Here is a 25,987-nt window from a genome sequence, read left to right as displayed (position 1 = left end):
TTTAGTATAAATTAAAAATTAAACCATTTTTTAAGGGCGCATGAAGACTGAAGTTTTTAATAAATGCTAAAACTAGATTTCACTTGCTTATGCAGCATGTCTGCAATGCCACCTACTGGTTTTTATAATTTACATCTTTCTTACAGTGTAACAATGTGCGTGTCTGCCATTTTACTATTGAGATGTCGAAGTCCCATGAGTGTCTTTAAAATGATGCATTAGATTTACTTTTTGTTTGAAAAAGGTTTTTCTTAAAATACTTTGAATAAATAGAGATAAGTAGGGAAAAGAGTATTTTCCTCTCAACTTCTAAGGTTACTAAATAATGTTGGTGTTCCTAAAAAAAAAAAAAAAAAAAAACCCCACCCAACTAACCACCCAAAACCTGAAAAAAAAAAAAAAATTTAAAAAAATCTTCTAAAAATGATTTCTTACTCTTTGTAAGTTCTTAGGTTGCTGTTTTGACATGTATAGGACATTAAGAAAAAACACCTTTTGCAGTAATCTATGCTAGGATAACCGTTTTAGGTTTTTAAATTTCTGCATTGGGTTTGAGCGAAGTCAAGGCTGAAGTGCACCTTGCTGTTGGGGTAGCATGTGATTATGTTTCATCTTTAGTTACTGTAGGAAATGGTAATGTGATTGGTGCCTGAGAAAGTATAGTTTACTGTACAGGCTGGTGCTGCTCTTCAGGCAGGGAGTTCCATTGTGCTAGAGAAGTGGGTTTTGTCCCTGGCCACTAGACACTCTTTTAAATTACATTAAAATGTTATGTTATTTCATGACATATGAATGATTCATACAGCACTTAGGTTAAATGTTAGTCAATAATTGAGCCTCTTCGTTATTAATTAATCAAAATGTTAATTATTATTAATATCATTAGTAGTCTGCATTATTAATTAATCTGAAATTGATGAAGTGTTGTTTTATGTAATGGAATAAGAATTTTCTCAGTGTACACATTGGAGTTTCTGTATTCACTAAGTGTGATCTTTTTCCTTTTTAGGAATTTCGGGAAGACATGCCTTCCATCCTGGCTGATGTATTCTGCATATTAGGTAAGTTGGGTTCCCTTCCTTTCATCATTGTGATGGATTTGGAGAAATACATGCTTTGTGCATTTGCTTGTTAACTTCTTCAGGAAATTTCATTAAATCTGTAAAGCATGACTTTTCTTTACAAAATACGTGTTGATTCTTCCCCAGTGTATCTGTATCTCAGTTGTTAATGTCCTTTTTATTCTGCTTTGTTCTGTTACAGTTTCCAGAAGTTTATCTATTAAAGGCAGTGGAAATTGATCTTCCAAGAATAGTTAAAGGATCTAGCTTGTAAGAATGTTGGATGTTAGCTAACGGAATCAGTGACTTAGTGTTGTTATCGTTCTTATAAGTATTTTAAATAAAAGTTGACTTACTGGTGGGTAGATCCTCTGTTCTCAGAGTGTGTTCTGTAAATATTTTTCTCTGTACAGTCACTCGTAGTGAAATGGAGCTTGTACTAATTGTCCAGAAATCTAAAGGCAAATGACATCATTTGCCAAGTTAGTATCTGCCAACTGAGCAGGCTTTAAAGATGCGTACTTCTTATTCTGGTAATAACTTCTGGATTTTCATGTTGTAATGTTGATCCAAAGCTGTTTCTTGTGTTTTTAGAATTTTAACCCTGTATAATTTTCCAGATCATAGTTTTAACTGCTTGCAGTTTCTATCTTGTTCTATGTCTCTATGTTTTTTCAACAAATTTCAGCAAATTCTTTGACAGTCTCTTCATGACAGATCCTGGTTGATTCTGTATACTGAAGGAGTGTGGCATCTTCTCTGCTGTGGCTGCCTGTGCAGAGGCACCTAATTAAGTTTGCATATGCAGCCTTGGTTCTGAAACATCTAAATGATGAATTTTGACTGTGTTTTTATTCATAATGTTTCATTCCGTGTACTTGTATCATGTTTTTGTAATAATTAGTTTTTATAATGCAGTAGTATACTGATAGCCTTTTGTTATTTAAGCTGGGTTAGAAAACTTAATTAGTTGCTTCTTAGACTAGTTTCAGTTATTCAAGTAGTTCATCTGTCTGCCTTTTCCTGTTTTTTTTGCCTCCTCCCTTCAAATTAGCATGTAGCCAAATGCCATGCCTCTGCTAGTAGCAGAGAAATAGTATGGCTAAGGAGCTAGCTTTCAAACTCTGGGACAAAGGACATTTGACAATTACTTGCTTGTTTTTAATGAGTTTCCTCTAATGCTTTTTCTCTCTAACCAGTATTTGCTGCTATCAGGATTTTTTTTTTTCTAATGTCATCATCTTATAGTTAATGTGTTTCAGTATATGAGAATTTTGATTTATCCACTTTACCCACTCATCCACATTCCCTGGACTAATTTTTTTCTGCAGATTCTTTTTTGGCTGAGAGGCTTGGCTGCTAGGGTCCAGACTGATCTGGCAAGGCTGCCTCCACTGCCGCCCTGCTACATCGTTGGTTTTCAGTCTGCTGGGGGCTGCTTTCTCAGATTTCTGTTGTTGATGTTTCCTCTATGGGTCTAGTTTTCCTGTGGGTATGGGTGTGGGTTTTTTTGTGGGTTTTTTTTTGTTTGTTTGCTTGGTTTTTGTAATGTCTGCCTTGCATTCTTTTATTGGGTCTTCCATTCCTTTTGCAGCTCCTTGCTTCCTGTAATGATGTACTTTTTTTAACTACTTTAGACAGTGTGCTTCCTTGGCCATTGTTTTATGGCCTGTCTTCCCATAGGAGTAAATTCACGAACTGCATTCAATTGTTGACAATGCAAAAGAAAAGAGTGGAAATACAGAATCATAGCTAGTAAAAGACTGGAGACCAGGCAGTAAATGGTAGTTACTCCGAAGATGCAGGGAAAGAGACTAGAACGTGACATTAAAGCTACGATCACACAGTTCTCAGCGATTCGTAGTTCTCTACTTTGTTGCTTATTATTGATTCTTAATGCTTGCCATATTGCAACAGAGAAGGGCAAGAAAATTATGGCATTCCTCTGGTTTCTGTTTTACCTTTTCATGAAATTTGTGGATGTGTGAGAATTGTCATCAAAATATTATGTGGATCTCAAGGTGGATGAGTAGGTGGAAAGTGGCAAGAAGCTAGCATGTTATAAACAAGCTGCTTTACCTTGTGTTATCATTAGCATTTATCGGAATAGTTATAAAAAGAAACTCATAAATTTCAAAAGTAATGGTTTCCATTTATCATTTTTCCCATCTTCTTTTATACTAGATATTGAAACAAGTTGTTTAGAAGAAAAAAGCAAGAGGGATCATTTTACCCAACTGGTATTAGCCTGTTTGGTAAGTTGCACTTAGAAAGTCTTTTGGTAAGAGTATATGCCAAAATCTGACAAGAAAAATCAGAGAGGGGTTTTTTGTTTGGTTCTTTTTTTGTTTTTGAGGAAAAGACTATTAGAATGTTTTAACAATTTTCCAAATAATTTGAAAAAGCATCTTTAAAGCATTATGGTACAGTAACGTAGTATAGTCATCCCTTGAATTCTTTAAAGAGTTTTGAGAGAACTTAATTTTTTCCCCCATCAGTTCAATAGAAATTTTGCTTCTGAAGTATGTTTTGAGTTGGACTTCTCCTTTGTGCAACCTCCTCTGTCTTTAGAAGTGGCATTCCTAAATGCATGGAATAAGCTTGATTGGTAGGAAAATTCAGCATATGAAAATAAGGCTTTTTCTCCCAGAATATGAGAGAGAATGGGTATTAGCTTTGTAAATACACAGTTCTTGGTGGTAATATTCCTAGATGCTATGCGATGTATACTTTGTAACCAGCAATTAGGCTCTAGGGCTTGTTTCTTCAAGGTGCTTTTGTATATAAAATCTACCACTGTAAAATTCCAATTTCAGTTAAATAGTTTCTCAGTTTTGTCCACTTCTATGTTTGAAGGAGAATGCATTTAGTATCATGGTATATCATGATATTTGAACTTTTTTTTTGTAGTCAGAATGCATGTGTAGCCTGAAGTAATAATCAGATGGTTTCTAGGTCTTTGTAATTGACAAATTTGATGTTTTTTTGATGTTTTTTTAGTATCTTGTATCTGACACTGTCCTAAAGGAGCGTTTAGATCCAGAGACACTGGAGTCATTAGGACTTATCAAGCAGTCTCAACAGTTCAATCAGAAATCTGTTAAAATAAAGACAAAACTATTGTAAGTTTTGGGGCAAGGGTTGTTTGGGGAGTGGGTGGGGAGGGGCAATGGTAATTAGTCCGGTAACAATGTTTTCTAACAATGTGTAATGTTTCTTTTAATAAAATACTCAATTTTCTTTAGGAAATGTGTTTTGTTGCACTTTAACTTGTCATTGGCAAAAGAACCTCGTTAGCGCTCTTAGTTTTCAAACTCTTGAGAAATGTAAAATCTTTTTTAATGTCACCTATTGCTGTGGGTTTTGCAACAGTGATTCCATATGTGCAGATTAAATACTTAATGTTTAATTGTGTTTGTGACAAATGTGAGCTTACAAAGTGTAAGTAAATTAATTATTGCTGTTGCATCAGTTACGCATGGGCATTTGTTTTCATAAATAAGCAAATGTAGTTACGTTAGTTTTTGCAATACAGGATGTATTTTTGTGGTGCATGTTTGTTTTTTGTCTCTGCATCCAATGTTTCAGTCTCAATCTCAAAGAACACGACTTGAAACTAGAATAGGTCCTTAAGCACGGACTGTTACAGAGCAGTTCTCCAGCACAGTGTGTAAGAACAAGCCTTACTGTTAAGTATAAGCATGATCTTGCTTTTAAATGGTCTTCACTTGAAATAAAAGAAGAGCTAAATTTGTTTGGAGAATGCTCACTGCCTTGCAGGTATTCATTGTACTGCATTCTATGATTTTTGCAATAGCTCAAGTAAATGACAAGTTCTTAAAAATGTGTTCAAAATTAGCATTTTGTATAACAAATTTAATATTGATAAGAGCATAAATAAGCTTCACTGTGGACGTGTGTTACACAATAGTGTTTAATTTCTGTTTATTTGCAGTTATAAGCAACAGAAGTTTAATTTGTTAAGAGAAGAGAATGAAGGTTATGCAAAGCTCATTGCAGAACTGGGGCAAGACTTATCTGGAAATATCACTAGTGATTTAATCCTTGAAAATATCAAATCTTTAATAGGTAAGGAATTTGTTGAAGGAAAATGGGCACTGGTTTTCCTATATGCTCTTATGACTACAGAGAGCGACTTTAGACTGCTGTTTGAGATCATCTGTGAATCAAATAATATGTCATGCAGGCATGTAGTGCAATAGTAACAAGTATTGGTAGATCACCTTGGATAGAACTATGACATTTGGAAGTTCCTGTTTCTGTGACAAAATTAATTTTGGGAGTGTTGTGTTGTTAAACTTAATTTAGATACTGAATTTACAGGACAGCCTCAAATACGCATGCTGTGATTTTGATTCATTTCAGCAGTATTTTTTGAGGATGCGCTTGTCATCTCCTAGCAGGCAGATTGGAGCGTAACAAAGTAATGCTTTTTGCTTTTTTAAGGTACTCAGTTCAATGTATTAATATTCTTTTAGTCTTAAAGAAGTTGAACAAGTTATTCCTTAATGAAGAGAAATGGGAATCAGTAAATGTTATTCCTTTATCTAGTTCTGTTTGCTATTTGTCCATATTTCTAAGTTGAGTCTCGGCTAGAGTGTCATGATCAAAGTGCGAAATACAAAATACATTAAAAACAGGAAATATCTGTAATTCCCCATGTTTTTTACACTTCCTTTATGGATAGAGTTTTATACAATATATTGATGTTTGTACCAGTGCCAGTGCAGTAATGGTCAAAAGGTTATGCTACTATTTTATAAAAGATAATTTTTCATCTATCACAGAATTTTGCCTGAGACTGTCAAATCCCTGTAATACTACTAATTGTTTTGGAAGAGAGCTAGAGAAGATGATGTTTTTGATAGTTATTACATTAAAAAATACACTCTCAGTTTGAGGAATTTCATAACAAAACATTTTTCTGTCTTCTGGAATTTTAGGAATTGCAAATAGACTTCATATAAATTGTCAATTCTTTTAAAGTACTGACCTGCAGTAGGTCCTGGTGTAGTGGAAATGGCTTTTGGGAAGGAAAGACCGATGCAGTTATATATCTGCATAGTGGATGTGCCTGGATAAAACTTCTCATGGCACAATGAAGAAAATAGTCTAGATGTGGATTCTTTTGATATAAGTAATATTTCTGTCTTGAGCATGTCTCCTGGAGTTTTAGTGGAAACGTTTATATAGTAAAATACAGGTATGATTACAACATTGGCTTACCTGATCTATATCCTTGCTCTTGCTCCCCTCAAAATAAACACCGTTCTCCCTAATGCTAGCAATAATACTGAATTGACAGGACAGTACAACTAGGTGGATCAGGGTCTAGCTCAAACCGGAACAATTTTTGGGGCGTAAAATAATTTCTAGCTGGCTGATTTGTGTGACTGCATGAATATGTGTGCCAGCACAAGGGGAGAGGAAGCAGCCGGTGCCTTTTGCTGACACTGGTATTAGTGAGGTTGGGTTTTTACTTATTAAATGTTTGGCTTAAGATGGTAATTTCTAATTTTTCGGTAATCTGAATTGAAAGTCCTGTTTAGTATCTTTGTCTAGTTTAATACTCAACATAAGTCAAAATGATTGATGCTGTATTTACACATGATCCAGATTATTTTGCTGTAGATAAATCCAGGCTCAATTTTAACTGAAAAGAATTAACTTTAAGAACTAATGCATTTGTGGTTTAGTAACAGAATGAGGATGAAACGTAGCAATGTTAAGCTTTTCTACTCTGTTCTTCTCATCTCCACTAGGATGTTTTAACCTTGATCCTAACAGAGTTTTGGATATTATCCTAGAAGTCTATGAGTGCAGGCCTGAGTATGACGACTTCTTTGTACCACTGATAGAGTCTTACATGTACATGTGTGAACCTCAGACTCTATGCCATATCCTTGGGTTCAAATTCAAATTTTATCAGGTAATGTATTTCCATTCTTAATTTTTGGTTTTGGTGGTTGGTTGTACTCAGTGTTGAACTGCAGTCATTGATAACGGATTTTTGCTGCAGATTTTTTTTACGTAAAAATTAATTTCTAAGTTGTAAAATTCTGGTGTTAAAAGCAATGATTTCATGTCTTGAAATGGAAGTCTCTAATGTATTCTAGAAGAGAATGCTTAGCATTCTCCAAGACAGCTGAGGGAGTCATGGTTGAGATTTGGTAAAATATTCAAGTTTTTTTTTAAATTTATGGTTAGGAATTGCATACAAGCACCATAAGGTGTGAAGATAGTTGAATGTTTTTGTTTCTGAAAATTCTGATTGTATGTCGCAGTTAAGTCTAGTGGCTTTGGAGTAATAGCAGTTAAATAACAAGGAGAACTGTAGGTTAATATGCTTCCTCTGAACTTTGAGTAGTTTCTTTTCTGTTTTATGACCTTCTGCAGTGGTCTGTTGCTTTTTTTTCTTAAATTTGCAATCTTTTCTTTTTTAGGATCCAAGTGGTGAGACACCTTCCTCCTTATACAGAGTTGCTGCTGTCCTATTGCAACATAATCTCATAGATCTGGAAGATCTTTATGTTCATGTAAGTGACAGCGCTACTCTGTCAAGTGCCAAAACTAAGAAAATTTCAAAAAGAAAGCCAGATATTTTACCCTATTCCTAAAGCTTCAGATTCAGGATACACTGTGTCATACCTGTATATGAGCATGTTTAACGTCTCTTAAAATTTCCAGTACTTTCTAATGCCACATATTCAAATAAACACACACTGAAATATGAATGCTGATACACTTTCTTTGAATTATCTGTGTAGCATCCTCCAGATCGTTTACCTGCTGCCCAATTGGGAGATAGGAGGTAAATCATAGAATCATAGAATCGTCAAGGTTGGAAAAGATCCTTAAGATCATCGAGTCCAACCGTTAACCTAACACTGCCAGGTCCATCTACACCATGTCCTCGAGCACCACATCTATCCGTCCTTTAAATACCTCCAGGGATGGAGACTCAACCACTTCCCTGGGCAGCCTGTTTCAATGCTTGACCGCCCTTTCGGTGAAGAAGTTTTTCCTAATGTCTAACCTAAACGTAAAATGCCTGAGTATGCTTTAAATGCCTGAGTAACCTTCCTTAAGAACTAGACCCTTTGAGTGTTTTGCTTTACAAGATCGATTTTTGAAAAACGTGGTAGGACAATCAGTTCCTAATGCTCTTTGTTTAGTTTAATAGTAGGATTTTTTTTTTTTTTAAACTCTCATATATTCCTGAATAGGCCTCTCATTCCAATTACAAGAATTCTGACCATTTGTTAGGTCGAAAGACAAAAATGGAGTTCCATGTTCAGAGTTATTCAGAAAGACATCCTCTCCAGTCTGACAGTCTTATCAACCAACCAACATACCAGTTTGGCAGATGGTAAACAGAACGTTACAGTCATCAAAATAATTTTACGTTATAATGAATTTTTAATTTCGGAATATCCATAGATACTTTAAGACTCTTAACTCTTCCACTGAAATCAGGGAAATGAGCTCTAGTTACAGCTATGGAAATGTTGGAATGTAGTCTTGCCATTAATTTGTGTGGCAGTTAATAGCATTGGTCACAATCTGACTTGTCAGTAACTTGTCTCTGGCTTCATAGGAGTATTTTGGCTAAAAATGTGTCGGGTGGAGCAAGAGTAAGAGTGCATGTCTCAGATAATCGGTGTGGAGGGAGGAATGCGTGGCAGTAATGCTAGTTTGTTAAGAAATGTTTGTAAGCTTACAAAACAAATGGTCAGACTCGGAATTACAGTGGCCTATGCAATCTCAACTCAGGCCTGTATAGGCATGGGCCTGTTTTCTGACAGACTCACAGGTAGAATGGTCCCTATGTTTGTTTATACTGTTCACCTTTGTAATGTTGATTCTCAGTCTCGTTTTTAATCTGCTTTCATTCCAGATTCTCTCTGCCAGTCTGTCTGTCTGTCTTTGCATGTTTGGGATGGCATTTTTTCCTCTTTTCAGTTCAGGCTTAATTTAACTTGCTATGGGAGTTTCGAGAAGATAATTAGCTTGTAGGTGTTGAGTCTCATGTGGTCTATATTGTGCGGCTCCTATACAAGAACAGCTGCCAGGATTATTATTCATATCAAGACTGTTCTCCCCACCTCTGCCCTCCCTTCCCCTTCCAAGCCTGTAAGAACTGTTTTCTATTTGCGTATATGTACGCACAGCCATATATAATATGTAATGCATCCAGAAGATAGGATTTACCCCTTGAAATTCCACACTAGGTATTTCCTGGTGAATCTTAGTAGGTTACCTGTGTTTTCAAATGAGAGAAGTGTAGGTCTTTAAACCTTGTATCTTTCCAAGTGGGATTCTTTCTTCCCCTAATTTCTATGAAATCGAGAAATTCTATGATCTTTTCTCTGAAGAAGGTGATGTTTGGTCATCTTCTACTGTCAGTTTGGGAGGAGAAAAAACAGTAAAAATTCTTCCCTTTTTAAAAACGATAGAAGAAAAGATTACTGTATCAAAGAGGTCATGACTCTACAGTAAGTTTTGATTACTTATTTGCAGTTAAAGTTCAAGCATGATTTTAGGAATCAAATTGAAGTTTGGCTTTGTCAGAAAAAGAGCTTTTCTTCTGGCTCACAACTTGACCTATTAATTTTCAAGTGTAAGGTTATATTCCTCACCCTGATCATTCTCAAGTACAAGACTATGCTGAGTATTATCATACTAGGCATCTCTTAATGTATGTTTTTTAAGGAATAGATGTTGCATGTGTTTAGCGCACACTGCTGATAAATAGGAAATTTGGTAAGCTTTAAACGGTATTTCTTTAAAATAAAGTGCAATGAAAATGTGTGTCTAACTAGGTTACCTAGTTTTCCTTGGTGACGATTTTTTTTGCTTTAGAAAAGTAAGTGAAAATTTATGCTTTAGAATATTCACTTTAAGGCACTCAATTTTGTAAATGTTATGATCAAGTACGTGCATAACTGTCACCACATAGCTACAGCTGAATGGTAGATTGGAGAGGGGAAGGGGAGCTTGTACAATGAATGGTTGTGAGGAAGTAGAACAATACTATTTCTCATGAGTCCTTGATTTCAAAATGGTCTGTTAATAGTAAACTTCCTTGTTGGGATGATGGAAGGAGAAGAATCTTTCAGGGAGCCAGTTTATCTGATTAGTAACAAGGAAGGACAAACTTCTACTTCGAGCTCAAGTGATCAAAAGTAGCAGTAGGTCACTTTAATTTTCAGATATAATGTTTGTTCTGGTTTTTTTGTTTGTTTCTTTTTTTTGTTTTGGTTTTTGTTTTTTTAGCTTCTTCCAGGGGATAATGCCATTATTGAGGAGCACAAGCGAGAGATAGTGGAAGCTAAGCAAATTGTCAGAAAACTTACAATGGTCGTCTTATCCTCTGAAAAGACTGAGGAAAAGGAGAAGGAAAAAGAAAAAGAGGAGGAAAAAACTGAGAAGGTGTGTGTGTGTGTCTGAATAGTTTCCTTTCAAAGAAAAATTATTTTAAACTAAAGATAATTGTTATGAAAACATTTTTATATTTATTTGAAATATAGACAGTACGTACTTCTTGGAAGGCTTGTGTCTATCCTCTGATTGCAAAAATGCATGGTTTGGGGTTTGTTCTGGATTTCTCTAGGTTTAATGTTCCTGGTTCAATGGCTAATTAATTTTTTCCTCCCTTTTTGTTGTATCAGCTCCACTAAGTATGTCCCAGCATTCATATACTTCACAATCTTTAACAACTGTGTTTTCTAGGACCCGTGATAGTATAATCCTAGTTGATTTTGTAAAAATAAGGACTTTAGTAAGAGTTTATTTCTTATTTCTCTGAATGAACAATTGGGATGTAAAGAATTGCCAGACTTAAGAATGCTGGTATAATTATGCTGGATTGTATAAAAAGGCTTTAACTGAACATTTTTAATTGTAACTGTCTGCTGTGCTTTCCATTAGATCTGTATCTTTGTATGTGTAAATGTGTACTCTTTATTTAAGGTGCTACTACATCATGTATTGTTCATGTTGCCCTAGGTCTAATTTGTTTCTGTGTGTCCAAGCCTTACTTTAAGAACAAAATTATTTAATCTCTTAGCAGCCTTTCTGTTGTCATCTTCATTTGAGTGTCTAAGTACTACTCAAACATCTTATTTAAAACAGAAAAAGTAAAATGAAAGCTTCATATTTGCATTTTATAAGTGGTGTACTGGAGAGGGGTCCATCAGTCTCGACAGTTTCTGTTCCTAATTTTTCTGTATCTTCCTGGATTCATTATATCAATCTGTTTTGTCTGCTTTTTCTACTTGTTCTACCCCACCTTGATTCTGTACATCTCTGACCTTCCTTCCTCCTTCCATTTTTCTTCCCTAGCTTGAAAAAAATCTAGTTTCATTTTCTTCCCTCAGGCAGCTGATGCAGTCACTACTCTCTGGCTCTCAACTGCAGCCACATCTGCAGCGTAAACTGATTCCTTTCACTAGCTTTGGGTTTCTGACCTCCCTCCCACTCATTGCTTCAGTATCCCCTTTGATTGTACCACACTGCTTTGGTCCACCTTCTCTGCAGTCAGATGAGGCTGCCTGGTATTCCCTGAAGCGTCCAAGTCACCACGTTCTGATGGAAGACTAAACTCTTGATGGGACATGGGGAGTGTATATATTGCAAGTAATGTCAGAAGAATTAAGACAGCTTTTATGGCTAAGCTTTAGAATTAAGAACTAGGGAATTTTAAGCTCTAGCAGAAACTGCAACATTTTTCTGAAGGATTACAATGACAAATAACAAAGTCTGAGTCTGTGTGATGGGAAAACGGAGAGCTGTACTTAACAAGAACAATTTCTGTGACTCTTTGCACACTTATGCAACTCATGCTGTTTCTTGAAAAGCTTGTTTCTGTTTTAGTATTTTTGTACGTGATTAGCCGTGCCATTCATAGCAATTAGTAACTACATGTGAAAGTTGTTGACAGTCTAAATTTGAGTACTTTGTATCCAGTCTGCAGTTTCAATGTATAATTTTTGATACAGTACCATGGAATAAATGCCTGGGTAAGGATAATGGTGTTTAACAATTACTGACTTCTCTGTTAAATCCACAAAGTGCTTATTTTGTGTGGTTAAAATTTATTATTGTCTCATGACTCTAATATGAATAATTTAGTATTGGCAAATGCATTATCTGCTCTTGCCTTTTAAGATGCATTTGACATAACTGAATAATATGGAGATACTTGAGAGATCGCAGAACTCAACAGTATGACTAGGTTTGGCAGCAATTCCAGACTGACTCTTCTCTGTGCCATGCATGCTATTGCTTTTAGAGACCATGTTTCAGAAGAGCTTGTTTACCTAAAGAGACCCAGTCAAGCAGCATGCATGTGTGTGAGCAGTGACTGCTTTGGAAATGAAATATTAGCCTACTAACACATAAAGCCTAGACAGACTGTGTGAGTAGAAACACGGATTCTAATATAGTTAGTAATCACCAAAAAAACCCAAATCACCAAAAATTTGGTGTTTAGTGTTGAACTTTAACTGGTATGTTCATACCAAATATATAACTGGTTTATGATTTTTTGGTGATAATATGACTTCTAATTTAAGAAGTCTGTTGTATTGAACATGGATTTCAACCTTCCTGCATGTACTGCACAAGTAAAAGTTTTCAAAGACTTCAGTAAAGGCTCAGCATACCCCTTTGTTAACATAGTATATATCGACTTAAGAAGACAGTCCTTGGCATCAAAGGAACTTGAAGTAGTTACATGGTAAAATGACATTAGTGTGTGCATTTCTAATTGCACATGTATGTTTTTAATCTTTCAGAGGCTAATCTTGTTCTGATGTGCAGATATTCCCCCCGCCCCCTCGAAGGAAAGGCTAAGATTTCATTGCTGCATACGTTCAACATAAATATAGAATAGATCTGTGCATTTTGTTTTGTTCTGAAACTTTCCTCTCCATGTTACTGTGTACTAGACTGTTTTCTATTTTCAAAACTATGAAAAAAAGTTGCCAGTGTTTTAAAGAAGTTTTAAAAGGAAAAAAATACTAAAAAATCCACGCAAACTGTAGAACCACAGAAGTGTCTGCTTGGTAATTAATTTTTGTTTTTGTCAGTCTGTCTTGTCTGTTTGCATGATTTAAATAAAACTAGTTTTTTGACTTAAAATGCTTAAATGTTTTGTCCTAGACCTGTAATCTTCCCTCCCTCATTGTAAACATCATCTTAGGCTTGTAGTTACGTACAGCTAGTTGCTGTCACTGTTCCTTACTGTTAGTTGTTTCCTAATGGACTTTTACCTTGGGGACCAGGGAAAACCAATTTATAACAACAAAATGTGTCAATACCATGCCCATGTAAAAATGCTTCAAGGCATGATCTTAATTGTAAACTCCTATTTCTCTTATTGCCTATATTGCAAAATGGGATATTTGGAAAACTTCCTGTAGACTTGCACTTAAAACTAGACTCTCCTAGAGTAGATGCTAATGTGAAGCTTATGATACAGGAAAACTAAGAGACTGGTAAAGGTTCTGGGTTTGGTTTGGTGTTGTGTGTGATTTGGGTTTTTTTTTCTTTTGGTTTTGGGTTTTTGTTTTGTTTTTTTTAATAATCTGATTTTGCAAGAGGAGTTAATGCTTTTAAATCCAGAACAGCACACAATGCAAAGGATTCTTAAAAGCTTGCATTGTTCTTAAAATGTCGTATAAAGAAATAAGCTGCAATAGCTTGTGACATTTTGAAAAGTGTATGATCAAGCATATGTCAGACAACTTTATAAACTTCTGTTTTGAACTTTATTTTTAACTTTTTTCTTTGATCCAGATGTTAGATTCTACATGGATGGTTTTATTATTGCTTTTGAAGTGTACTTATTATATAAATGTCTAGCTGAATTTTATTTTAAATATTTTTTTATTATATGGTTGAAATACTGGTGGTTTTTTTCCTCTAGCTGTGGATTACAGCTGCATGCTGCTTAAGGAGAAATATTAAGAAGACTTTATGAATACACTTTTTCATTGTTTGTTATCTTGCAGCCTCCTGATAATCAAAAGCTTGGTTTATTGGAAGCTTTATTAAAAATTGGCGATTGGCAGCATGCACAAAGTATTATGGATCAGATGCCTCCATTTTATGCTACTTCACACAAGCCTATTGCAGTTGCCCTTTGCCAGCTTGTGCATGTGACAATTGAACCTCTGTACCGCAGGTAAAGTGAAAAGTAGAATTCTGTTGCTACACAGGGGAAAACTACTATTTATTTATAAGCATGAATTCACTAATAAGCCTAACTGTACTGATAGATTTCTAAAATTTTCACTTCTGTTTCATGTGAAATGCTGCACGTCTTATTTTTCAGAGTTGGTGTACCTAAAGGAGCTAAAGGGTCACCAATTTCTTCTTTGCCAAACAAGAGAGCACCAAAACAAGCAGACAGCTTCGAGGACTTGAGAAAGGAGGTGTTCAACATGCTTTGTTACCTTGGTCCTCATCTCTCCCATGATCCCATTTTATTTGCAAAAGTGGTGCGCCTTGGGAAAGCATTTATGAAAGAGGTTGGTATGACACAACAGCTTGTCAAAACTTGAAGAATACCAATTCCACTGATGGCAAAAAATACTCGAGTCTTACTAATTGTGTATATATTCAAATACTGAAACATAAAAGATTTCTTTGACTAAGGACAACTTTGGAGAATCTTATTTTAATTGTTGATCATTTTTATGATCAATAAACATAACAAACATTTTTATGAACAACTTAAGGCACTTTAGGTGTATAACCCGGAATATTTAGTGGTAACTAATTTCTCATTATGGTCTTCATCTTTTAAAACATGACCTGTGTATGGATATTTAAAAAAAAAAAAAAGGACATATGATACTAATTGCTTGGAACCTTTTACATTATTAGAGTGACAGCGTAGACGATGGGGAATAGTAATCTAATACACGCTCAGTACTTAAAATAGTACTTTCTATTCCACCCGTTAGGTTACTTGGGAAGTAGGGGATGTTGCATCTTTTAATTAGTGGGGTGCCCCCTGTTCTGCCAGTTAAAATGCTGCTATTCTTGAACTTGGGTCAGTCACAAATCTCTCGATGCCATTAAGGATGAGTTCAGTGTGCAGATCTAAAACACCCTATAAAGCTTCAAATTGCCAGTTTTAGAAATAAAATGGCCTCTTGAGAGTTGTTATTGTCTTTTGACTGTATTTTTACCACGTATATATTGAAAGATTGGTAGTACAACCTGTTTTAAAAGGCTGCAAGTTGAATTTATATTCTGAACTCCCTTGTAATGTACTCAGTAGCTCAGACTGAGGCTAGTGATTTCTTTTGCTACTTTTCTGGCAATTTGCTATTTGACTAGCAGTTTTTGTTCTATTTTCAAGTCAACAATAGAGGGTTTTAATTTTTTTTTTTTAAATAGCAGCTCAGAGAAACTTTGGAATTAATAGTTTTTGAAATAATTTTTAAAATTATTATTATTAAAAACAAACACCACCACCCCCAAACTTAAAAAAATCACTATTTTTGTTACCTAGCTTTTTATTTTACCTCACAACTGAAAGTTGGAGAGGTTTGTTGATGTAAATGGTACTAGAGGGGAGATTTTCAGTTTTATAACTTTTTTTTCTTAAAAGTATTTTTTTTTATTCCAACTACAACTAACAAATATTGGAATGTTCAAAATGTATGTACCACCTGAGGGGAAGCTTTCATGTCCAGCTGTACTTGATGATGCAGAGCTAAGAACACAGATAATGCTTAACAAATTTTGACAAGAGAGTTTGCTCTGACAAGGTTCCATGATGCAATGATAGGGTGACAGAAGCTACACTAAGTTTGGGTTCCAAGTAATCTTTGTAATAAAATGATGGTAACTTCAAGCATTTTCATCCTCCCCTACATCCACGTCTTTGTAGGATGTATGATTTCTCACCGTCTTCTTATCCAGAATGATAGGATTTCCCAATGGTTAATACTCTTGCTTTATAGTATGCTTATTTCTTGCTGGCCTGTGAGAATATTGATATTTGAGTGATACACTATGTTGCACTGACAATGCAGTTAATTGGGAAATTATAATTTCAGGGGAGTAATTAATTTTACTGCTGTCAGCAAACTATTAGGAATACTTTGTAATTAAGTTCAAGTACTGAAGGTTTGTGAGAAAGCCTGTGTTTCTGTGGATACATACAGTAGAATGGAGATTACTTGGTTATAGGAATCTCTCGTGCAGTTTTACTGTAAAGATATGAATATAATAGTTTAATGTGTTTCTGACAAGAATGAGCAACATTTTAGCTATTTGCTCTAGGTGGGAACTGTGAAGAAATTCGTCATTGACAGAGTGGTTAAGGTAACATAGGGAAAGTTATTTTTAATGCACTGTTGCCATCAGCATGTTCTAGTTATGAAACTACATTTAACACACAGTAGAAATACTTATAACTGGAGGTGATTTTGACTGTAAGTTAACCCGTACAAGTAGTTTAAATGTTAGACTACTAACATTGCACTGCAGCTTTCATGCTCAAGTGTACCTTTAAAATAATTGTGCACTTACTGATGTGATAGCTTAATATGCTTTTCATGGTGAGTGGAACAAAAAGAGAGAAAAGAAAGTAATTTAATAATTAAGACTAAAAGCTTAAGAGGGTGTTATTGTGAGAGAAAGATGGGGAAAATAATCGAAGGCTGTTGATAATTGGGTTGGAAGTTCTGGGGTTTTCTTAGGTAGAAGGTGAATGCTTAGGGCAATTTTTTTCTCTCTCCAGTAAGAAAATTCAGTATTTCATATATAATAGTAATGTTCAGTGATATTTTAGTTATTGCCTCCTTTTGAACAAAAGTTTACAAACCCCCTATATATGTAAGCAATGCATTTCATCTATGCATTTGGATTTCTGTTCAAAAATGTTTTAATGCTGACAGATCTGGAAAATTAAACATTTACTAGACATGTGGCCCTTCAGGTTTATGCTTTTGCTGAGGTAGCCTTGTTCTGCAACTGTAACTGTTACAGTTAATTATGCTGCAATTAACACTATTGTCTTTGTTATAGTTTCAGTCTGATGGAAGCAAACAAGAAGATAAAGAGAAAATGGTGAGTTTATTTTGGAGTAAGGTGTTTTTATGTGAGACGTAGTTGAGAGCAAATGCTTAATAACTGTACAACTCTTCTTTCTCTGTAGAGTTTTATGCTTTAACTTGTCTTGATTTTTATAGGCCAGTTTGAGCCAGTCACATGTTAGGGTTTTTTTATTCCTGTCCTTTTTTTTTTTTTCTTTCTTTTTCTTTCTCTCCTGCATTCCTCAAACCTAATCTTATTCTTAGTCCAGTGCATTCTACTTCTTATTTGCTCAGAGAATCAGCTGGAGTACCTCCAGCTATTTATTCTATAAATACATTTTTCATGGTGGCACCTTGTATCTTAAAGAATTTACTGGGGAAAAGCATAGAGAAAAAGATAAATTGGAAGTAGGGAAGGTGTTTAATAGTACAATGGCTAATTTTTCTTTATTGGCTAATTTATTTCTTTATAAATTTTCTAATTTATTGAATTATCAAGATTGGTCACAATGAAACCCAAGTGTCCAGTTGAGATCTGACTTATAAAAGCAAGTTGTTGTTGTTGTTGTTGTTTTTTAAAAATCAACAACAAGTTTTCAATACGAAGTTTGCACAGTTTTCATTATTACTTTCATTACTACTTATTACTCCTGTTTCTCACTTGTCTTGATTTCCTGACTTCCTGAATCATTGCAGAGAAAATTAATCTCTTCTGGTTTGGCTTTTTTTTTGGGAGGGGGAGGGGGCTTGGTGGTGGGTTTCTCTCTTTTTTTTTTTTTTTTTTTCCCCTGCTATGATTATTCTAACATAGCTCTATGGGAAAGAAGTGTTTAAGAAAGGATGAAGGTAGGATACTAAAAACATGGAAATTGATACTGTGCCTTGGGAACATGTATAATGCCTTCAAGTTTTAATCTGGAATTCTGAAAATGGAAGTAGTGGCAAGAATACCTTAATACATTGAAAGCAGTTGCCAAAATCTATTTTCTCTTGTTGCACTTTGTGCAAGTCCACAGTATATCTGTTTTTAAATTATATATTTCATTTGAAAATACGAGTACAGCTTGCTGAAAACTTCAGCAGCTTTGCTCAAATATCTCATATAGGCAAATAAAATATTGACAGTATCTATGGTCCATAAATAATCTAATAAAAGATTTATGATGGGAGATATTTCTAAGTCCTTTTTAATTTTTTCTTTATCAGCCTACTAAGATGTGCAATTTGTGCATATCTGCATAGCATGCATAGCATTGCTTCTGATGTACTTACTTGATGCTTACCTCGAGTCTTTTGTCTTTATCGCAGGAGATACTGTTTAGCTGTTTGTTGAGTATTACTGATCAAGTCTTACTTCCATCTCTTTCTTTGATGGACTGCAATGCGTGCATGTCTGAAGAATTATGGGGAATGTTCAAAACTTTTCCATACCAGTACCGGTGAGTAGAATAGTTTTTGTCCATTCTTTGGAAGTGGTCTCTTGAATTGTCAGTACTAAAAATAGTTTTCATTTATCATCTTTCAAGGTACCGTCTTTATGGGCAATGGAAGAATGAAACATACAATAGTCACCCACTTCTAGTGAAAGTTAAAGCTCAAACCATAGACCGAGCCAAATATATCATGAAGTAAGTTGTTTAATTCCATAAATAATTATCAACTGTGATACAATGTATTGCATGTCACCAACTGAAGAAAATAAACTTGACAATAAAATTCCCTTTCTAATGACTCAGTAATTTCACTGATAATCCTTGTTCATGAAGTATTTAATGTACTGTGATTAAAAACTGTCAAGTAAGTAAGGATACAGACAAATTTGTCACCAACAAGGGTATTTAATTTGTGAAAAATGTCCCGTTAAATTATTTAAAACCTTTTCCATGGGTATGCTGTTGTTTGATAAATTGCTTTGCTTATGCAAATGTCAGAGCGCAACATATTTTCTTTAGGTATGGAGACTCTTTAATCCAAAGATTCTCAAAAATCTTGTCACAGTTTCTGTTTCTGTAGGTTTGAAAGTAGGGCAGTAAGTTGAATTGAATGGAATGATTCATTCTCATATTCAAGTGGGCTCACGACAATTTCAGATTTACCTCACATTTAATGTCGCTGACATCATTGTCAGGGATTTGGGTTCTCCATTTGTTGTTGCCGAAAGCAAATGCTATATATTTTATAATGTGGATAATTAGAACCTTTCTACATAGGCAAGACAGAATAATTGTTACTGTGTAAAAGACTTTGGACTTGCAGCTGTGGAAGCTAGAAACAATGGTTTTGTTTCTCTTCTGACTTGCTGCATAGCTAGCATAGACCGTGAAACTTTACATCCCTTCTCTTGTACAGTGGATTTCAGTTGGCAGATGAGCCACAGTTCTGTCAGTTGTTGAGATTGCTACGTGTACAACTTACTTTTGTGTATCGACTTCAGGTTTCATATTAAGCTCACATCTTCAGTAGAGAATGCTGTGGCAGGGTAACACCATGAAATTAATATTGTTACTCAATGAACGGAATGCGACAAATGCAAAATGACCAATCTGTGGCTAAATTAAATTTGCAGGAGAACTTAACAGCATCGCATGCTATTTTTATATGTGATACAGGTCCCACTGACAACTTCAGAATGCAAAGTGCTCCAAGTTGAAACTAGAATACAGTCCATAGTAATATAGGGGCAACTGGTTTGTTTGTACTGTCTGCATGTTATAGGATTATAAATTCCAGATTCCCAGAGAAGTAATACTTCTGTGCTTAGATTTCTTAAAAACTCATCTGCTAGTGAGAATTTAATCTCTGCCACTAATAAAGGTGTTTCTTCACTGGAACTAATCTATTGTTTTAGTATGCTTTTAGCTTGCCTATTGCAATAAAATACATTCTCTTTTACAGACGTTTAACTAAGGAAAATGTGAAACCCTCTGGAAGACAAATTGGGAAGCTCAGCCACAGCAATCCTACAATTTTATTTGATTATGTAAGTAGTTGCATGTATTTGAATACTATTGCATACTAACAATAAATATTAAAGTATAGGAAGCGACCTGCTGTCTTGGTGAGAGGACAGTTCTAATTTCAGTATTTTTTTTACTTTTGATGCAAATTTTAAAATGTGATAATTTGCTAGTAGTGCACAGGTCTGAGATATTAAATATGACAATAGCTCTTGAATAACCAAAACTGCACAGGAAATTACATCCACTGATTTATAGGAGTAAAGGATTTAATTTGAGATTTCCAAAGAGAACATTCTAAAATTTGATTAATAGAGTTTACTTGTATTCTTCCATGACCTAGGTTCATTTTTTAATAGTCTTTTGTTATTATAAGTAGCAACAGAAACTCTTACTGCTAAGGTTTAGGATTCTTAAGAAATCTTAGGAAAAAAAATGAGAGAAATGTTTTCATGATTTTATTTTCTGATAATTGAAAAGAAAAGTAATTATACAGAATTGTTTTTACATGTTAGAGACATGTTTCACTGATATCTGTAAGGTACTAGATAAATTAATGAGATTATCTATTACTTTGAAAGTGGTTCAGGACCTTCTGAAAAATTAGTTTCAAAGGATGTTTTGTGTAGTTTTTGAAGACAAGCATTGTTAAATGGTTTTGATTTATTATATGAAAGATAAGGAATACTGTTCCTGTTCAGCTGAATGTCTTCTGTAAATTTCAGATTTTATCACAAATACAAAAATACGATAACTTAATAACTCCAGTTGTTGATTCACTGAAATACCTCACTTCGCTGAACTATGATGTCTTGGCATGTATCCTTTCATGTAAATCAATATGTCTAGTTACTGATAAAGTTGCAGTTGTAGCCAGATTAAATTTGCTGTCTGTGAGTAAATATTATCTTCTATTGTTTTCTATTCTTGCTGCTTTTTGCAGGAAATTTTAGTGAAGTTTGCAAATACCTTTGCACTCTTTTACAGAGGGTTACAGAACCCTCTCTATTTGTTCTTTCACACTATGAAAATTACACTTTATTTTTAAGGGATTTTACTACTTTCACTCTGTTCTTGAAGGCATAGTGATCCTGTAAATAGTGAGGTAAATACTGCTTTTTGAGTTACCATTTCTTTTATGATTTTATTCTGTTACACCATAACTATGTTAGTGGATCCCCAATATCATGCTTGCTATACTTGCATATCATGTTCATATATTACAAATTGTGGAGCTGGAAAAACAGGTCTGTGTAACTTTTGTTTTTACAAATTGAGGAAAAATATTTTCTTTAACTCCACTAAAGACTGTATCATTGAAGCTCTGGCAAACCCTGAGAAGGAGAGAATGAAGCATGATGACACTACAATCTCGAGCTGGCTGCAGAGTTAGTATTCTTGTTTTATTTTTTACATTAATGTTTAAAATACTTCACCTTCCCTATGATCTGCCATACTGTTGATCATTATGATCAATATTTCACTTGGATCTACCAGCTAATTTTTTAAACAAAACAGAGAGCTGGCAAGTTTAGTCAATAGGAAAACATTTTTTTCTTTGTATTACAAAAATACATATATTGCTAACATCACACATGTACACTACTTATTTAATGACTAGTATCTCATGAGGTGCATTCACAGCTGTTTCTCCTTGCTTTAGGTCTGGCTAGCTTTTGTGGTGCAGTTTTCCGAAAATACCCAATTGAACTTGCTGGTCTACTTCAATATGTAGCCAACCAACTGAAAGCTGGGAAAAGGCAAGTCTTGAACAACTGATCTTTATAAACTCAATTTTTATAATGTATTGTCTGGGTCTTTGCTGGTACATGGGCGCTCGATGTAGTAGTTGCTCTAGTAGTGGTAAAACCATTCATAATACCAGGAAAGCTGAGAAATGTAAACAGCAGAAAGAAGAATATCCTCTTTAGTACATTAATTTTCCTCCAATTGTATAGCTGTGACATGTTATTTTTAAAGTACTGATTCTTCATCTGTAACTTATTTTAATACAGTTTTCTTAACAGCTAACCAGACAGGAAAAAAACCCTGCTTCTCTGTAATATTGTCGTAGAAATTATTGTACGTTATTTAAAAAATAAGTATCCATGATATATAAAAGGGTATGACTTAACAGTTTTAGTTTTTTCTTTCTCATAATGTCTTCTCTGCAGGGATGGCTCTTAACATTCTAATAGCATTTTAAATACTTTGTCCAATTTATTTAATGGCAGTTGAATTGCTGATTGATACGTCAATGTTAATCATAACTCAAAAAATTTTTCTAAACAAGGTTTGCAATTTGAATCTTCCTTTTGCTCTTCCGTTGTCATCACTTAGTGTTATTGTTTCATTTATTTATTTAATTTTAATGTGTTATTTTTATCACATAGGTGAGTATCAACTTTTTTCTATTATGAATCCCCATATGCTTACTGAAAGACAGCTTACCAATGGAGATAACACAGCATGTTATTTTAGGGTATTTATGTTGAGAAATCCAGTTTTTTCCCTTCCCTGCAATGTAGACACTCAGTCTCATGTGCTCCCTTGTCCCCAATTTGTTTTGTATTCTGATGCTGGTACAATTACATTGAGCTACAGAGGAAGGGTAAGTAATATTTCTTGTCTTTCCCCAGAATTAAGACTGTAAGTATTTAAAAAAAAAAAAATCAAATTATTTTTAATGTTCAGTATTTGGGATCATAGAAATAAAATGGATTTACCACTATGACCAATTCCATAGGACTGAAGTATTCAAGTATTTGAACTGGAGTATATGCGGGTATTGCAGAGTTCCTAGACAGAAAACATATTTATGGTTGGAACAGCAAACAAAAATATAAACAGTATGAATTCCTTAAATATAAGACTTTGGTTTGGAGGGTATGGGTCAACACTTTTTATGAGTAGGTCACACAAATGACTACTGGAAAATATTGCTGATTTGAATGATCATGATACAATTTGCTGTACTTCTGTTGAGGAAAAGTCATTGCCCTTACAGAATTCAGAGCAGGAAGTAAAGCCTGGTCTCTGGAGGGGATGATCATTGGAGCGTTTTGTATATTCTGTGGTTTCAGTAAAAAATGTTTTCCATGTTCCAAATAAACTCTCCAGACTAATTTTGCCAGGAAATTTCTAAGGCTGTGTACTATTCTAGAAATTTTTGCTAAAATTTAAAATATTCCATGTTCATGAAATAACTGTATAGATACAGTATGAAGCATGTAAAATAACAAAAGGGAGCAATAAACTTTATGATTAATTTGTTGATACTTAAAAGTTAATATCACCACACTCACTATTATTTTCAAAAACAATGGAATTCTTCTGAAGGGGTTCTGAAATCCAGCTGTTGAATGCCTGCATTGCTTTGAAGTACTAACATTTTATTTGCAGGAAAGAAATCCTTGTGCGCTCAGCATACTATTTTCTCCTTCAAAAGGGAATTAAAATGTTATTTGTTTTATTGTGCATCATAGTGTTGCTTTGTACTGTGTATTGAATGTCATAGCTGCCATTTCTTAAACAAATTTTCTTATTTTTACTCCACTTTTCTGTTTTCTGTGCAGCTTTGATTTGCTTATTTTAAAAGAGGTAGTACAGAAAATGGCAGGGATAGAAATTACGGAAGAAATGACAATGGAACAATTGGAAGCCATGACTGGTGGAGAACAACTAAAAGCTGAGGTATGTTCATGTTAAATTTAATTAATAATAGCTATTGCTTATTAATGGTGGTTCTAAAGACTCTGATTCATGAACTCTGGCAGCATAGCTGATAAAGGTGTTACTGCTTTCATCAGAGAGCTTCCCACTCCATTGAGCTTACAGGCCTTGCAGACAGGCAGCCGAGACAATGTATATATGAGCCTTAATTGTTGTGCTTCACAGCATCTCATATTAATGAAAGCAGCCTTCATTATCCAGTGTTACATGACAGACCTGCAAATTATAGCAGCCAGTGAGCTTGTACGTTGCGCAGTCCTGCTGTTTTAGCCCTGCTCTGGGGGTAGCAGCTCCCTGTCGAGTGGAGTAACATCTTAAACCATTTTAACAGCTAAAACTGTTGCAACCTTGGCGTCAAAGACCTTAGTTGAGTCTGACCTAGACTCAACTCTCTAGGGAGTTGAATAGCTGTAATCAGAACTAAAATCAGAAATTCCTGTATTGAACAGAGAAGAGACCAAGCAGATCACAGTGGACCTAGGTCTAAAATATGGTGTCATGATGCCTGAGCTGAATTGTCACTCTTCGTTTACTGTGTAAAAGACTAACTAATAGCATGCAAGACTATTAGTTTCCGATTCTTACGTACATACATTGCAGTACAGGATCCAGTGAGAGAGCTTTATTGATGGACAGGAAACTGTATTGATGTTAATTCATCAGTATTTCTGCAGTCGGAAGTACACATGGTTTCCATTTGTGATGCACTATTTCCAAACTCGGGTAACTTTTTCTGCACTATGCAGGGTGGATACTTTGGCCAAATCAGGAATACAAAAAAATCTTCTCAGAGACTGAAAGACGCATTATTGGACCATGATCTTGCCCTTCCACTGTGCCTGCTTATGGCTCAACAGAGAAATGGTGTGATCTTTCAAGAGGGAGGGGAAAAACATCTGAAGCTGGTGGGAAAACTGTATGATCAGGCAAGTAGAAACACTTGCATTTATAAGAACCCCTCCTTTTCTTTGGTAACTTCTAGTGTATTAGCACAATGCATAAGAATTCAGCACATAAATAAGAATATATAAGAATTCAGCACAATAAGTATGAATATATAAGAATTTTCAAAATTAGTTGCAGTGATCTCATTATTAAAATATATGGGCGTGTTAAATATATATTATATTGACAGGTGACTTCTGAGTGAAAGATTAAAACATCCTTTGTCATAAAAAGTTAATTTCTTATTTCTTAAGTCGGTTATTATGTTTTTCTGATCTTACTTTGTTAAAGCAACTTTTTTTTTTTTTTTTTTCTTCTTCCTTAAAGAAGCAGCCTGAATTCTTTTGCTGCTTTAGGCAGTAGGAATTAGTTTAATTTCATTCTGGTAGAAGAGAATGCTCTTACACAATGCTTTTGTAGGGCCTTCCCCCCCCAATTGTGCAGATAGAGTTGAGTCAGCATTGAGTGACAGAAGTATGTGGCATGGAAAATTTAGCATCTCTTCCCCCATGAAAAAATTCTTGCTGTACTATGTGGTGTTAACTTTTTTAAGAACAACAAAAAAAAGCTTTCAAGCTCTACCTAACTTCACTTTTGAACAAAATAATACTGTTTGCTAACTTTTTGTATCTTTCACATGTAGTGCCATGACACCCTGGTACAATTTGGTGGGTTTTTAGCATCCAATCTAAGCACAGAGGATTACATTAAGCGAGTGCCTTCTATTGACGTTCTCTGTAATGAGTTTCACACACCTCACGATGCTGCATTTTTCCTCTCAAGACCCATGTATGCACACCATATTTCAGTAAGTAGAACTCTTCTGTTTGTCTGCTGTTAGTACTGCTATATTACATGTTATCAACATGTGTTAGGCTCCTGCTGAAGTTCAAGTTTGCTAAGACAGACTTGCAGAAGCTTTCTGAGTAGAGGTAGAAAGAGAAGCTGTGGGCTAGAACAGGTTATCCTTTATCTTCATAGAAGATATGGCCCATGTGTCAGCTTTCACACAACTGACAGAAGTTGTAGCTAATGAAGTCATCTCTTCTGATGATTTGGGTGATCAGTAAGAGTTCTCTCCCTCCCTATTCCCCCAAATGTGTAAGTTCTTCTGTAGATGTTTTATATGGATTTTTGCCGTGGAGGAGAATGTTGCAGCTGCCAAAAGGTGTGGTATCTCAGGAAGTGTCGGAAATAAATTTGTCCCTGCATC

General features: G+C 34.8%; 1 protein-coding gene across 9 annotated transcripts in view; it reads left to right on the top strand.

Moving 5' to 3' along the window:
- Positions 1 to 25,987, top strand: part of THOC2 (THO complex subunit 2) — a 56,672-nt gene that overhangs the window by 9,801 nt on the left and 20,884 nt on the right. For all 9 annotated transcript variants that reach the window (XR_014229307.1, XR_014229308.1, XR_014229309.1 and 6 more), the window contains exons 4-22: positions 1,010 to 1,061; positions 3,246 to 3,316; positions 4,062 to 4,183; positions 5,017 to 5,150; positions 6,845 to 7,011; positions 7,526 to 7,618; positions 10,359 to 10,514; positions 14,099 to 14,271; positions 14,422 to 14,617; positions 17,133 to 17,174; positions 18,449 to 18,579; positions 18,667 to 18,768; positions 20,036 to 20,120; positions 20,823 to 20,916; positions 21,405 to 21,485; positions 21,761 to 21,857; positions 23,673 to 23,790; positions 24,576 to 24,755; positions 25,418 to 25,582. Coding sequence is in view for 5 of the 9 variants with exons in the window: in XM_082323017.1 (XP_082179143.1) it covers positions 1,010 to 1,061; positions 3,246 to 3,316; positions 4,062 to 4,183; positions 5,017 to 5,150; positions 6,845 to 7,011; positions 7,526 to 7,618; positions 10,359 to 10,514; positions 14,099 to 14,271; positions 14,422 to 14,617; positions 17,133 to 17,174; positions 18,449 to 18,579; positions 18,667 to 18,768; positions 20,036 to 20,120; positions 20,823 to 20,916; positions 21,405 to 21,485; positions 21,761 to 21,857; positions 23,673 to 23,790; positions 24,576 to 24,755; positions 25,418 to 25,582 (2,259 nt within the window). In the remaining 4 variants the exon portion in view is untranslated. The remainder of the gene's footprint in view (positions 1 to 1,009; positions 1,062 to 3,245; positions 3,317 to 4,061; positions 4,184 to 5,016; positions 5,151 to 6,844; positions 7,012 to 7,525; positions 7,619 to 10,358; positions 10,515 to 14,098; positions 14,272 to 14,421; positions 14,618 to 17,132; positions 17,175 to 18,448; positions 18,580 to 18,666; positions 18,769 to 20,035; positions 20,121 to 20,822; positions 20,917 to 21,404; positions 21,486 to 21,760; positions 21,858 to 23,672; positions 23,791 to 24,575; positions 24,756 to 25,417; positions 25,583 to 25,987) is intronic.

The sequence above is a fragment of the Platalea leucorodia genome (genome assembly GCF_965183815.1).
Source record: "Platalea leucorodia genome assembly, chromosome: 10".
NCBI classification, from domain to species: domain Eukaryota; kingdom Metazoa; phylum Chordata; class Aves; order Pelecaniformes; family Threskiornithidae; genus Platalea; species Platalea leucorodia.
Note: the sequence above shows the minus strand (reverse complement) of the source record. Positions and strands in the feature narration are given on the sequence as shown.